Genomic DNA, 15,876 nt, shown 5'->3' on the forward strand with positions numbered 1-15,876 from the left:
AAACCACAGCTATCTCAGAGTCCATCAAGCTGCTGCCCATCCTCTCCTGCTTCTCACCTCTTCCCTTCCTCCCGCAGCTCAAGCTATGGCATGCTCTGCTGTACGATAAAATTGGCTCCCCTCTGTAGAGTGTGGGGGACACGGCTTAGCTCTCCGCATTCTGCTACTGGAAATTTCCTGAAAGCGAGTTCCCTGATTTTTAAGGACTTTTGAGGTATAACATGTGGGAAAATTGCAGGTGGTCCGCACTGCAAAGCTGGTCAGGTGGGGACAACCCTCAAACACCAGCAGGTTTTCAGATGGGGATGCAGCTGTCAAAGAGCCTTCTGTTACAGATACGATTTTAAGAGTAAGGAACAGAAATAGAAAAATAAGAGGGACAGAGGTCTAGATTCTCTGTGAGCGAGCGTTACAAGCTATGTAAGAAGAAAGAAGAAATGCCAGGGAAGGCTTTGGCCCACCGCCGTCTGAAAGATGCTGTTGGCACCCTTGTACCTGGCTAATGGCTAGTAGGAAGCTGCTGGCCCTGCACCACCAAAGCACTGCTTCTCCCTCTGCCACCCAGCAGACTGGGGCAGGGGGGTGACTGCTGGGGGGGTGACATGGCACCTGGGAGGGCACACTGCAGCCAGGGGCTGGGGTGCTGGCCACGCATTCTGAAAAGGCCAGAGAGAGAGAACAAAAATGTTTGTACCCCCGGCAGCAGCCCTATCTTCTCCTCCTGCCTCCTTTTGCCAGTGACAGGAGCGAGGTGCCGGCTCCTCATCCCAGAGTGTGGCTCGCAGCAGATCCCCTTGCTTCAAGTAGGAGTGAGGGAGGGTGAGAGGTAATGATTAGAGGCACTCTAAAATGATTACATTAATTGAATCTTATGAAAACGGAAAACAATGGCAGTGTGTAATAATAAAATCCCACTATAACCACGTACATCTCTTGTTTACTAGCAAGTGCTTCACTGACTACAGATTTACTCTGGGGCACAGCAGGAAACTTTTCTCCTTTAAATTTAATCAACCCTTTTTTTTCTTTTCTTTTTTTTTTTCTTTCAGAGAAAAATACCAGCTATCAGATCTGTGTTTCCCATGCACTCCTAAGACTCCTCAGTGCAGTGCCTGGAGGTGATAGTGTGAACTCACTCAAGAATGTGAAGGCATTTTATAAATCATTTGGTTTCAGCAGGAGGGGGAGAAAAGGAGAAGGCAGAGGGATGATATAGTTTATAGCACATACTCGGCAGTAACTCCCAACTGTCAAACTTCAGCATTTTCTTCAGTTGCAACAGTGGTTAACGAAAAAATGTTAAGACAGCAGACATGAAATGCACATAGTAAGCAGCACATTTAATCAACTGGCACCTTTCTACCACCCCACCGCCAAAATTTATCCGGACACTATCACAACCCAAAAAAAAAAAAAGTTGTATAACTGAAGATACGGCACTGACGGGAGAAAAAGGAGCAGAAATGAATAACATGAACTGCTGTAAACAACTTGCGGCGCCCTTTGTGTGCAAGATAACAAGAGCAGAGTTAAAGGAGTATGTTTACAAGTGTGGCTTGCTCCCCTCACCTTCCTCCTGCCCCCTTTTGCCATGCTCGCTACCTTGCTCCTGGGAAAATATTTGCAAACCATTGCAAATAAAAGTCTCCTTCTCACTTTCCAAGAAACGGATCTGGTATTTTTCCATTTCAGTCACACTACGGCCAAGCTTCGGAGGGGATTTTATTCTCGCAGCCCTGCGAGAGTCACGCTAGCCTTTCTTTCCATTTCCTATCTAGCAACTTTTGCAATTAAAAAGTAGCATCTACAGTTAAAAAATAGTATCTGATTAGCTACAGACCAGGCTTTTTCTGGAGACTTGTGTCACCGAACTGCCCTCCCTTGCCAACAGCACCAGTCCAGCGTGCAACCTGAAGGAGCTGTACACTGCTCGTGTGCACGACTTCAGATTTACAAAGTTAAGTCTACTTGGAAAGCACCTGAATAACCCATGAATCTGCAGTATATGCAGATACATAGATTTTTTTCCTGAATGTGCAAACCAAATATGAGTATGACAGTTGGAATCATTCATTTGACTGAAAATCACCTTCTACCTGTAAAACCAGGTATGATTCATCCAGGCACTACACCACACACCAGAGGAAGGTGTGAAATAACGACGTACATTTTCATGGTATATACGTATATTTGGAAAGGCCTAGAGTCAACAGAATACCTCCTGCCTCGGTCAGGAAGTCGGAACAAAAGAACACACGAGCACGAGCGAGAAAGCACGATCCCTTATCGCAGCTCTTGGCGGTGGCCCCGAGCTGTGCTGACATTCACGGCCGAATGAACCAAGCTCTAGCTGAAGCAGCAGAGGTTTCGGTGCTGACGGTCCAAGACACGGTGAAGGAGAAGCGGTGTAAGTAGGAGGAAAAAAAAATTATGCTTTGTTATGGAGGACCAGGCTGGCTGGGACCTCTGATGCTCTGGGTGGACTTGAGGAGCAAAAAGATGTTCCCCCTCGGTGCTGGAGATGGGCAGTGTGCCACCAGTCACCCCACCAACACCACCTCCAGCCCCTTCTGTCTCCTGCAGCTTCACCAGCTCATCTGCTGAGCACAGCTCCCGCCGTGCCTTTGTAACTTCCAGTGGTTTGACCACAGAGGGCAAAATTTTGGCTGGGGGGTGCTTCCCATCTCCTGAGAGCAGCGGGGAGCCAGGCCGGATTTTGCCGTTGCGATCTCTGAGCGCAGGGCTCCCACTCACTTCAACAGTTCGACTGGCACCGCTGCAAAGAGACACTACCTAAATAGATGTGAAGTAATGAATACTTGGGATAAGCGACTGATTTCAGAGTGTGCTTTTATCCACAGGCCCTGTATTTATAGTTCAAGCCTTTTCAATTAATACGCACACCCTAAAAGAATTAAACTACTAATTATCACATTTTACCGTGGTTCACAGAACTTTCATCAGATCTAGTAAATGAAATCACGAGTTCAGCAGAAGAAGCTTTACTGCGCCAAATTATGTCAAGGGTATATCATGTTGATAATAAAAGATCACTTGGTTGGAAGCCTAACCTAGAAGGTTGGGGAGGCGTAAAAAGTTCACATTTTGGATCATGCTGCTCTGGTGTGGGCGTTCTGTGTTTTTTTTCTTGGTTATTGTGGAAGGCAATTCTCCTGCAAGTAAAATTTTCCCTTTGTCTTACATTACAGGCATTAGGAAATTCTTACATCGAAAGACAAATAGATAGGTTTGGGGTTTTGTTTTGCAAGTTAGGCCTTGGCATCACATTCTCTTCCCGCTAATAAACTCCCCTCTCTACTGGACAGAAAATTAAAACGATGCCCATACCACAAATAAACTTCTTTCCCTAAGTGCCCAGCTTCTTGGTGGGCAAAGCGTGGTATTCAAAAGCATCCTTCAGCCTGTGGTCTGCTCAGGCGGTAGCAATTACTCTGACGCAACACAACTCTCGGCTGTTAATTAAACAGCAAGTCTCTCAAGAAAACATACTAAAAAAAACCCTGGTTGTAGTGAAAATTGGGAGATTGCTCAGAGCTCCAGCCACCCTTCCCAGGACCCCAGGAGGACTGGCTGAAGTTAGCACCAAGGAACTTCTCAACGTGCAAAGGTGGAACGCAGTTAGAAGGGGCTGGCACGGGGGCACAGACTTACGGTGGCCACTTGCCCCCAGCCCAGCGATGTGGCAGAGGAGGGGGTGGCAAACTGGCACTGCTGTGGGGCAAAGAAAAGCCCTGGCCCTGCAGAGCAAGGGATGGAAAGTCACCTCGTCGAGGCACAGGAGCTTCTTAGGAGGTGGCTCCTGGCCATCCCATTTCTAAGCTGCCCTCTAGATGGCCCTTGCTGTTATCTTGTGGATAAATATACACGGAAAGAAATGGAACAGAGCAACAAAATAAAAATATATTTTGAAATGACTTAGAATAATTGCAGCTGTATTTATGCACCTTATCCACTGGAAAGGTTCATTGCCTTTTTCCTGTACGCACATATGGAGAAATAAAAATATATACTCTAGCCACATTTATATTTCTCCTTGCCTTTGCAGCATTCAGCCACTCCAAGTGTAATGAACGTTTCATGTCTTTCAAGCACTGCTTTGTCATGCTATAAGCATTCATTTCATGCTTTGAATATTTCCTGTCATACTCGCCTTGGATGAATTTTTTGTGGGAATGCTTTGCTTGTGAAGGTTAATGGTTAGCAGCAGCGAAAACTGAAGTCCTCTGTCAATCCCCAAGTCTCAAACGCTGCAGGTCACTGATGAGAAAGGCTCTCTGCCCGGCCCCAGCAGAGGCTGCAGAACTGACCCTGACTGACGACCGCGTATCTTGCCCGATTGACAGTCAACACCCTTGGCTGTTGCCATCGCAGGGTCCCCTCAAGAGGGTGCCAGTTACTGATAAGCAGGCTAAATCCTAAGCCTAGCAGAGGACCCACTAAATCCTGGAAATGGTGTAACTCTGCCTCACAATCTGGACCACAAAATCATTTGACTCTGAGCGCGAATCTCCATGAAAACACAGTAGCATAGGGAAAAAACGGTGTTTTCTTTCCTAATTATTCAGAGGCTTCTTCATGACATTCATGAAACTGGCTGGGAAATACAGCTAGATGTTGCTAAGTTTCAGTTCTAGACTATTATGATTAAAACACTGTATCTCTAGTTCTTGTTGGAATCTATCTGTAATGAAATAAGATGATAAAAATGCAAGACTAGATCACGCACAAGTTAAATTTATAACCAGACATCTCTGCTTTTGTTTCCTTGGGAAATGCTGGCTCTCAGCACTGCCTACATGCACTCTCTCTCAGGGGGTGATGGAACACAGGTTGGACCTCATCAGACCTTCGTCAGCAGATGGGTCCTGTTAAGAGTCAACAGGCGACTCCGTCCAGCCTGCAGGAAGGCAGAAGACACCAGCCCCACCGGGGCTCCCCTGCTGGGCCAGAGCCTTTCAAGCCTGGACAAAGTTCCTCATTGCCGTTCCCGGCAGACAACGTGACACGTAAGGGTGCAAATCCGTTTAGAATTTGGTCCTGGCAAGTTACAAAGGTGCAAACAAGCTGACATCACCAGGAGCTTTAACTTCAGCGCCAGCTATGAGATTCCTTATTGAAAATGCTAAGGGCTTTTTTTTTTTTCCAAGCTTTTTCTGAAGCAAAGTTAATTTTAGATTAGTCCCTCAGGCTGTGATAACTCCTCAGTGTTGCTCTGTAAACAAGAGAGGAGAGTCTTCTTGCATTTATAAGATTCTGATGCAAATGATCCCATGAACAAGAACACTAATAAAAGCTGCCATGACTGTATTACCCTGTTTGCAACTGTAACTGATAGAAAACTTTCTCTGCGAGGCTTCGTTATCTGCTGCAAATGAGGTGTTTCAGGAATGTTAGTCATCTGAGACCATGCAGTTTCTAACAGCACCGGCTCAGAGAACTGCTCCTGTCTGTGTGCTCCTCAGGTGGGAATTAAGGGCCCCATCTAAGGACATCTGACCCTCCAGACACCTCAAGTCCCACTGCGCTTGCAGCACCTCCTCAGTGGGTAAGTGTAAAGCTGGCATCAAGGTTAGACACAGCTGAGAGCTGGACTCCACCTGAAGTAGCGAAGCTGGGAGGTTAAGGCATGGCCTGAGGAGAAAGGGTGGCCTTGGAAGGCAGTAGGTTTCTGCCAGTTAAAAATCTGGTTGTTGAAGGAATTGGAGGTCTCTCAGCTATCACTTAACTTACAATGTGGCTGAGTGATGGGGACAACCAAAAAGAACAGTTCCATTTTCTGCCCATCTCAGTTGAGAGGGGGGTTCGAACAGTGAACTCTGCATCCAAGAGGAGTGCCTAACCCTCGGCCAAGCAGGCACCACTTCCACCGGCTGAAACAAGAATGCCAGGTTTTGGGACCCCAAAGAAAGCATACAAAAAGGGGCTGGACTCTGCAACCCGTTAGTTAAAGGCAGAGTTTCTAAAGCTGCTTTTGCTTTTTACCAGGTTGCAGATAATCCCCTCCTTCCTTGCAGCCAAAGCTGTATTGCGCCTGCCATGACCAGCCTCGCCGAGAGAAGAAAAGGAAACTTCTCTGTGCGTGTGTTCTCACTATTGCCTTCTCTTTCCCCCACAGCTTGAGGACCAGAATTTCTTCCTTTATGCTTTCAGGCATGGAAAAGTAAGCATATACTTAAACATTTTTTTTAAGGTTTAATACTCAAGTCCAGCCCTGCTTAAGCAAAGAATTCACAGATGATATTTACAAGTCCAGTGTAATTACTGCAGGGTTGAAAAACGAGTTCTGTGAGTTACGGTACATCATTGTTTTTCTTTTTTCTTTTTTTTTTTTTTTTTTTTTAATGTTACAAAGAACAATGTGCCTTTCATTTCCTGCAGTGCTGTTAAGGTACTTGCAGCTCAAAGCAGCAAGAATACATTAAAAGTAAAAAGCATTTGGTCTGGGCATTAAACATTTTTATTTTTTAGATAAATGCCTCTCCCTCTACAGAAATTGTTTGAGCAATGAATTTGGCACACATTTGTAATCAGCTGTAATAACGAACGCTGTCTTGCTCACTTGAAACGGGAGAACTTAACCAACTTCTTTAAAAAGAATTTGCTAATCTACACTGAAAGTGGTGCGCTACCAGCTCACAGTTATCAAATCACAATACCACATGCTTGAAGAGACATCAGTTGTCTGTAGAAGATGACACAGCGTTCCCCTGCTTTACCCAGCACACTTCGTGGTGTACCTTTATGCTGCAGTTATTAATTTGCCGGGACAGCCACATCAAACGCAGACGTCGCCTTGGTGGATGTCTGACATCCATTTACTGACAGCAGGAACACGGCGCTGCACCACAATCATTAACTACTTTGTGCTACACCCTCCTTGCCTCTCTCCGGAGTTAAATCCTGCTGGAGCAAGAGCAGGCTTTGACTTTTAATATCCAACGGATCTCTGAAAGCCCCAATCACAACCATCCCCACTTTGCAGACAAAAAGCCTGGAAAGTTTTCCTACGGAAGTTTAAAATAATCCTACCTACAAAAAGAAAATCTACCCGATGGCTGTTTCCACAACTGAAAGAGAGAATAAAAGCCCTTAGAGAGAGTCCACGGCAATGCTGAGCTGGGAATTCAGTTGTTCCTGATCCCCAGGCATGCGGTCACTTCACTACATCAGACTAGCCATTTTGTCACCCTCAGTTCACTGAAAACTAGTTTGTTTATAAAATACAACACCAAACCGCTGCATTTAACAAGCTTTTAAAATCAATAACTTTTTTTTTTTTTTTTTGATTGGGTGAATTGCAAAATCACTTTGTGGTGCCAACTGAAATGAAGCTTTTACATACCATTAGGCAACTACAAAAGTAGGGAATTTTCCACACGGGTGTTCCACCCAGCTGGTCAGAAAAAAAAACCCTCATTTGAGCAAAATATCAGGACATCAGAACACGCTCCTGCCTTTCGAACGAAGCTGCTGGTCTCTTTCATCATCCCTCCTGCAAATTTCCTCACCCAGATAACAGAGAAATTCTGGGTTTTCTTTCTCTCCCTGAGAAGCTCTTTTCCGTGCTAATGGACCCGAGAGACAGTAGTAGCCCCCTGCACACCATTTGGTTACACCTTAGCTCCACCTTGGGTTCCTGGACAAGACATCTGGACCTTGGACCATGCATGCACGAATGAGCCCTGCCTCACCTGCTGTTTGCTTTTCATGACCATCATGGTGGATCTTTCTCTTTCTTGCTAGAAAAAAAATAAATCTAGATTTTTCAGTCATCATCGGGTAAGTGACTGCCTGAAAACTATTCCAGCTTAATGAAGGCTGAAGCAATGTCTAGAGTTGGTGCTAAAGCCACCACTGAGAGCAGAAGATGTCACCATCTTCTCTGTCTGTGATGATTCTGCTCCAGAAAATGCAGCTCTGTAGCCCATTAGAAAAAAGGAGTGGCTCTAAAAAAGAAAACCTTTTTTTTCCCATGAACTTCACTTTAATGAAGGTTAGGCATACAGCCTTTCCAAAATAACACATACAATTTAGAATGATAAATTAAAATCTGTAGTAGGAGGCCTTCTTTTTCAGGGCTGTATAGTTGACCCTTTTGAACCTACATTACTCAAGGTATGCAAAATATATGTGTATAATAAATAGCTCTAGAATTTATGGAGTGGAACAGAAAGGATATTAACAGGCAAGTAGAGAGGCTGTATAACCCTCACAAGGCCTTTAAAGATTTATTTTTTTTAAATGAAGGAATGTATGCATATAAAAGGTAGTACTTAATCGATACACTTCTTTGTGCCTTCCAGAAACACATGCAAAACGATTCCAAATCTGCCCTCAATCTGGTCATTCCACTGTTAGCGTCACTGGGCGCAATACTATTTTTCTTTGATTTAAAAAAAAAAAAAAATCCTCTCTGTGTGGGCTCATTCCCACTCTCAGTAAAATCAATTACGAGACTCCCATTGACTCCGGAGGGATTTGGATCAGGCCCTGTGGAAGTGGGTCTACAGCAAGTGTAGAACAACGCAGTTAATATGATTTATTGTGTCCGTTTCTGTGCGTGCAGTTTTTCATTTTCTAAAGCCTGCAGTTTTGCTTTCATCCTCACGTTCAGCAGATAAGAGCTGCAGATCTGTGTTGATCTACACACTGGGTACACTGCGGGCTGGGGGCTGTGTGTGCCTGGGGGGAGCAACCCCTTTAGGGCCACCAGACGGCCTTAGACGCGCTTGTGAATAGGATCTCCCACACAAGGTGCGCAACCAGGAGCCTTCTGCTGTGGTGGGGAAAAGTGAGAAAAATAAAAATCCTTTTCCTTTTTATTGAAAAAAAAAATTTTTAAAAGTACCTTCTGCAGGTCACCAGTAAAGTTCCAAGAATTCACTAAAAGCTTGTTTTACAAGGAAGGCTCAGCCTCCAAATCAGAGATATTTCATTTCACTAGGCTCTTACAGATTTTACATTATTAAACACTGACACTGCTGCTTTTCAGGGTGGTTGTTGAGTAACAGGCTTCCTTAAGACTAAGAAACTGCAGGGTAAGAAGAACTGTGGTTTAATAGCTGTGAAAGAATATTATCTAAACATGAAATAATAACATGCTTGGTGCCTAATACATTCTAAATTAAAATATGATTTAATAAACATAGGCAACATATTCCCCACCAAAAAAAAATAGCAGAATTGGCAGAACAAAAATCACAGTTTAGTCAGTTCTTCTCTTAACCTCGCAATCCTTTGGCTACAAATTAGAATTTCTGTGAACAGGATTGATAAGGGAAATTAGACACTGTCTTTGAGAAATAACAGAAATGTTTTAAGATGGTATGTTTAGAGATGAGCGGCACGAAATCTATCAAAATATGAAACCTTTCATATTGCAATGGGAGGAAAATACAGGAACCCCAAAAGCCAAAATCTCACCAGCCCAGAGAGCCCTATGTTCTGTGTTCTATGATACAGGCTCATATTTTAAAGTTTTTTATGTACCTTAACCTGTTCTTCCTTTAATGCTATCTGCTGTTTAAACCCTGATCCAAATGCAGTCCGGATGTGAATGCAGCCCCTCAAACTCACTCCCACTTGCAGCTTGTTTGCTTGCTAATATAGTCTCCAAAACACACACTGATCACACATACAGCTGTAGGGATGCACTGAAAAGATTTGAGGCAAAACCAGGTAGCTCTGTGAAAGGGCAACAACAGTTGCATTATTATAGATAAAATATTTCTGCATTAGATGGATTTAAGGATACCAAAAATGGTGACAGGTTGTAGAGACGCAACCCCCCCTTCCAAATTCTTTGCCATGTAGACCCCAGTACAGTGGATCCCTCATCTACCTTTAGGTCTTCTTAAAAAAATCTGGTTATGCATAAAAAAAGTCAAGAAAAACTATTAATAATAATCACCTTCACTTTGGGAGACAGCATTTCTACGTCCTAAATATAAGTAGTAAAACATCACTCCGTTGCTGGTGGGCCAACAGAAATTGTTGAGGTCTACCTATCTTAAACATAACACGGGAGAGAAGCCGTTCCCTTACACACACACTTCTCCTTTCACGTACCACTCCCTCCAGAAATTCCCTATTATTGAACGATTTTTTTTTTTTTCTGGGCTGCTTTACAATGCGAGCCATTGATTCAGCAGAAGCTGTTGCTTCTACTTTAAAACTGTCCCAGTTCAAAGAGTATTAGCCCTCCCAAAATTCACAGTCCTGCTGCTACTTCCAAATGAGCTCAAGCCGCTGCCACCTGCGAACCCACACAGAAGGAGCCAAAAGCTCTAGTTGAGCCTCCCTGCCTTGCTCACCCGGAGTATCTACAACCTTTAAAGCACGCCGATAAAAAAATATACAGACAACGCCGGTAGCACCTGTATCAGCCCCGCAGTGGGGACCCGCCTGAGCAGCTGGTGTGTTTATAGGTGTACGTGGTCCTGCCCTGAAATGGTGATGTTTTGGGGGCATCGCTGCCCGGTTTTGTTTGGCAGATTTTTTGCAGCAGGGAACGGGTCTGGGGAAAGGTATTTCAAAGCAACCATTTTGTTTCGCGGCACTATCTGGGATCCTGCCCTGTGAAATGATGGCTGGCCACATCCCGAAAGTTAGGTACTTCAGCGTGTCATGTGTGAGCATCAATAAACCAAATGAAGTTAAAAGCACATAGATAAAAATGAAAGCGATGAAGCACACACCCCTAGGGGGTCATGACTCACGGCCCAGGGACTGAAAGCCTTTGCTACGGAGGAATAAGGATATGGGTTGCATACAGCAGGCTCTTTAATGGCATCTCCCTAATTAAAATTATTTTTAAAGGGAAAAAAAAAAGTCTCTCTCCAGGACTGGAGAAATAAATGCTACTTTAGATTCGGGAAACAGTAGCATTTCAACTGTGAGGAGAGTACACAACCTATTTGGAGCTATCCCATGTCAATTATTCTGAATAATCTTTTAATATTAGACATAGGAAAAAAAATCTTTATAAATATGGGCTGTTTTAGTATCCCAAAGCAGGAGCAGCAGGTAAGAACTTACCATTTTCTGGCTGGTCCTTAATATCAGCTTCACTTGGCTGGCTGGGACTTTCAGATTGACTTGAATCTGAAAAACATAAAATACAGCCAAAAATTACAGGGTCTGCTGTGGAAAATAGATCAGAGGCGCCAGACTTCCTCAAAAGGCTGAGAGTACAAACTAAGGACAGGAGTGTTGCACTAGGACATGATAATGCAAAAGTCCCGTGCAGAGGTAATATTTTTTGCTAGGAAAAAAAAAAAAAAGGGAATCTTGTTTACGGCACTACACAGAGTGCTCGGTGTGTGTGTTAGCATAAATTAAGCTTTGAGAATCCTTCTTTTTAGAGAAGGCATATTTAAACTACTCTCCTACATGTTTTTTTATAATGCAGCCTCTATGTTGTATACAAACCAGAGCCTTAATCCAACACATAGTAAAGTCTCCAAACATATTTTCAGGCAGGCATAGAAAGGTAACCAAGCAACACTACCAAGTCGTGGAGATTGTTGTCTACACATTCCTGGAACCAAATCTGCAAAACTGATAAAAGAGCTGATTTTCGTCATACTTTCGCGGTGCTCACGGTGCTACGAGATCACCCAAAGGTACGGTGTCGCCCCGCATTTGTGTGGTATAAATGAGACCAGACACTGGATGAACTGCTTTAGAACTTGTGGAAATAACGGGTCCTACAAACTCCCTGCTAACGCTCTCCAACCAACACAATTTATCTGCCTAAAACAATAAAATGACCTATAAAAGGATATGTGTAAAGAAGAGTGTTTTGCATTTTTTACACATTATTAACTCTACGTGAAGATGATCGCTCTTCGGTTCAAAAATTATTCTTAGTAAAAGCTTTAGTCAAATAGTATTTTCCTTCTTAATTATTTCTATCACTATGAATTGGGGAAAAAAGGTCCCTTTACCCGTGTGGAAAAAGATATTTTCAAAAATTCCCTCAAATTTCTGTTTTCACAATTAATAAAAATAGAAAAATATTTCTTTTTCCTCAGAAATTTTTCTGTAATTTATCAATCCCATTAAAAAAAAAGTTTTTGCTATGAAACAAAACTTGGGAAATGAAACCGCTTGCTCCCGCATCCAAAACATGCTCAATGGTGGCAAACCTATTTTCTGACTTCACCTTGACTTTGCAGAGTTTAGAATTAGCTGTCTGAAATTTGACCACATTTCAGTGAGAAGTCAATGCAAGATCAAAAGGTCATGACACTTAACTGTGATTAAATTGAAAATCTTACTTCTATTGCAACAGAGTGATAACACCACCCCTTCTTTTTCTTTGAGGTATTAATAGCGCTGGAAGAAGCAGTACTACTAGTGACCTTGGGTCAAGCAATGCTAATTTATTGCTTTAAAAAGGTTCCTTGCTTTTAAGCAAATGAAGATTTTAATTACCGCAGAGCACTATAAAGAAAATGCCTATTTTAAATATTCAAATTTTTTTTTTTTACCTGCTGACTGTATGCATTAGGTATCATTCAGAAGCTTAGAGGACAATCTCGTATAAATTAAAAACTACAAGTAAAAAAAAAGTGCTCACAAAACAAAGTTTGACAAATTTCAGAATATAAACATTCAGGATACTTATCTTCAGTCCTGTTACTTCTATCTAAAATCAGTGAAATTCTCCTAAAAAGCGGTATGTTTCCCAGTGTGTCCAGAATCCATTTCCTCTCTTCTGCATTTATTCTTTTTAATAATTTCTCCAATGAAGCTCAGTGAAAAAAATTATTCTCGCTTCTGCAATTTTGTTTTAAATATTGATCTTCTGAGTTATCTTTAACTGAAGCTCAAATCAGTGACGGCAGATAGACTGCCGGGTAGTATGCACAGGGCTGTTATATTCCCAACGTTAGATTTTGGCAAGAAGTTTCATGTTTCCGACACCGCAAAGGTAGAAACAAAGGTAAAATATTAGGAATGTAAAATATTTAGTTAACATTCAAGGTCAACATTCAACGGATTTCATTTTACAGGGCAGGCATTAAGCTTTTGCTTATTTTTTAGGTTTTTCTTTTCCTCCAGCAAGCCATGGTTCAATCAGCGTTTGGGCTTTATGTTTAAAGTAGGGTCAGAATTCCGCAAGAATTTATATATTTGAAAAAGTCACTGCAGAAATACGGGATGCGAAGCGTGTTTTGCTGTCGAAATTTGAAACAATCCAGGGAAGCAGGGTGAGGGAGGAGGGCTGGATGGCAGCGGCAGGAGCCTGGCACCCTGGCTGCCCAGCACAGCCCTGCAGCCGGTGGGTAGCACGCACCGCCGGAGCGGCTCCTGGATTTTGGGAAACAAAAGTACTTTTGTTTGGGTTGAGTGCTGCTTTTCCAACACCAAAGCTAGTGGCACAAGAGAGACTCTACTGGCCGTAGGACATTTGTTTGCATACTGAATCTTAACTTTCTTCTTTTATTGCTCTGGCTAGTTGCGATAACATTTTCTTCCGAATTCTGTTTTCCTGTAACCCACCCCTTCTGCTGAAATTAAATATTAATTTCTTAAAAAGACAACAAAGGCTGGAAGCACTATTCCTCACGGAGAGGCACGGGGGCAATAAAATGCAGGACGAGGTAGAATTAAAACCAATCTATACTGCGGTAGAGAGATCAGCGGAGGCTACCGAAAACATGTACTGGGCAAGCGTATGCTCAGCATTGTTATGCAAGGTGGCATCTTGTGGAAACCCCAGATAAGAAGACTGAGTTAAGGCACTTAGCCAAAATGTTTATATGCAGAATTTTGCTTCCCTGATTTTATTCAGATGCCGCAGATGATCCGGTACATATAAATGTGCCGCCACATGGTTAAGGGATTGGCAAAATCAGAGCCGTTGTATTTTACAGTCTTGCCTAGGACGAGCGAGAGTCTTGCTCAGCCTCCACCGCTCGCTCTCTGCTTTTTCAGCAGTTGGCAGTAACTCCTGTCGGGGGCTTTTTTTGTTGTTTTGCACATGGAAACTTTAAAATTCCAGTTTTCTGAATGTTTAGTGTTTTGCGGGCTGGGCTACAAGGGGAGGGGGATTGTCTGTCCTGCTGAGTCAGTTAGCCAAACAGGTGACCGGAGGAATAAATTAATTTTTGCCCATACATAATTGATATAAATGGAAGATCGTTTTCATAAGCATTTGCATTAAATCAATAAAATCACTTACTATAGAGCGGTTTAACAATTCATTTGATTTTCTCTTTTCTATATATTTGATAGCCACTCTGCAAAACAGTATACACTTTATGCCTATTTTCTTTAGCAACAACGCTGCCAGTTAAATTCTACCACCTGCAATAATTAGAGCCATTGGAAAACATACAAAACAAAATATACAGTAGATGCGAGCCCCTCTTGAATCCACGGCCCCCTGCGGCAACGAGTTTCATTGGTGCCTTAAGCTAAGGCTGGTAGGAAGCCAAAGAAAAAGAATCTGTATATTACAATAAAGTGCATGTTATTAAGGGGAGGATTTAAATGATTTCAGATGGAGTTGGAAATATTATAGTGAGGAACCACTATTAAGATTGCTGATTTAAAAAAAAAAAATAAAAAAAAATCACCAAGGAATCTAGTTTTATATTTAAGGAAGCTTAACCTTGAATAGCACAATGGGTTTTATTTGGGGGCTTTTTTAGTTAGAGAAAAGTTAGTGGTTGGGATTTTTAACCCTGAACTAGCCAGAGTTAGTGTGAGTATGTTCACTGGAGGCAAGGTTTCTGGACAAGAGAAGCCCAAGGGGCTCTGGTATCAACCGTAATCATGGGGAAACAGGATAAAAAGCAAGTTGAAGGTATTTTACTCTCTACTTTCAAGAATGAACTATGATACTATGATGAAGGGATAAAGAAAAAAAAAAACAACACAACAAAACAGGAAGGGATAAAGGAAAAAAAAAAACCACAACAAAACAGGCTAGTTTTTCCAAAGTAGCATTTCCTACTTCATCTATTCTCTGTTCCTCTCTTTCTTAAGCTCATGCAACCCCAGCATGACTGAGGTGGTTACTCCCAAGACCTGGGTCTGCCCAATCTCAACCCGTAGGGCAGGCGGGGACCTTCAGCTCCAGGATGGAAGCTCTGGACTTTTCAATATGCAATTTTCCTCATCAGCTGCAGCAGGAGCTCAGCCCCAGCCGGGCTGCACGACGGCTGCGTGGAAGCCAGGCTGGCGGCGCTGGAAGGGAACGCTCCATTGTTTGGAAAGAATAAAACCTTCCCAGGAAAGTCTGGCCCGTGGACAGGACCAATGTCAACAGACTGACAATGTTGTTCTTTTTTGTAGACTGTGACACAGACGGTGAAGAGCTGTTACGCTCCTCCACCAAAAAGAGAAAAAGCCCACTTGGAGTGTCATGGCACTTCCCTGGTGCTAAACCACTCCATGACTTGGGAGAATGGGGACACTTTCTTGGGCATTCGTACTTTCTCAACATGCCATGTTTGCCCAGAGATGCAGGATCCAGCCTGGGGTGGCCGTGACCCACCTCTGCTGGTCTGCGCAAGCAGAATTAACGGGTGTGGGGATGATTTTTTTACCCATGTAGAGTAGAGCCCAGCTCCTCGTTAGCCACGGAGCCCTCGCTAGCGGCTATCTCAGGTGCAGAGGCATCTATCCTCAGAACAGTAAAGGTGATCCCCGCGTAGAGGAGGGGAAAAAATAGCTGGTGATGCCAGATGAGCAAGGCTGTGCTGCCACTGCCCATGCTGAGCCGGCTCTGCAGCTAAATAACACGGGCTTCCTCGCCTCCCCTGCCAGCCCAGCACCTCACAGAAAGCACCAGTTAAATTTTCCATTCCTATCATGTTTTAAGTAAGGGGGGGGGGGGGG

The 15,876-nt window shown here is 43.3% G+C and overlaps 1 protein-coding gene across 3 annotated transcripts in view; it reads right to left on the reverse strand.

The window, feature by feature from the left end:
- NFIA (nuclear factor I/A) overlaps window positions 1–15,876 on the reverse strand; it is a 363,025-nt gene that overhangs the window by 104,170 nt on the left and 242,979 nt on the right. For all 3 annotated transcript variants that reach the window (XM_014939240.1, XM_014939239.1, XM_014939238.1), the window contains exon 3: window positions 11,059–11,124. In XM_014939240.1, the coding sequence (XP_014794726.1) occupies window positions 11,059–11,124 (66 nt within the window). The remainder of the gene's footprint in view (window positions 1–11,058; window positions 11,125–15,876) is intronic.

Source organism: Calidris pugnax, unplaced genomic scaffold, assembly GCF_001431845.1.
Source record: "Calidris pugnax isolate Ruff unplaced genomic scaffold, ASM143184v1 scaffold18, whole genome shotgun sequence".
Lineage (NCBI taxonomy): Eukaryota > Metazoa > Chordata > Aves > Charadriiformes > Scolopacidae > Calidris > Calidris pugnax.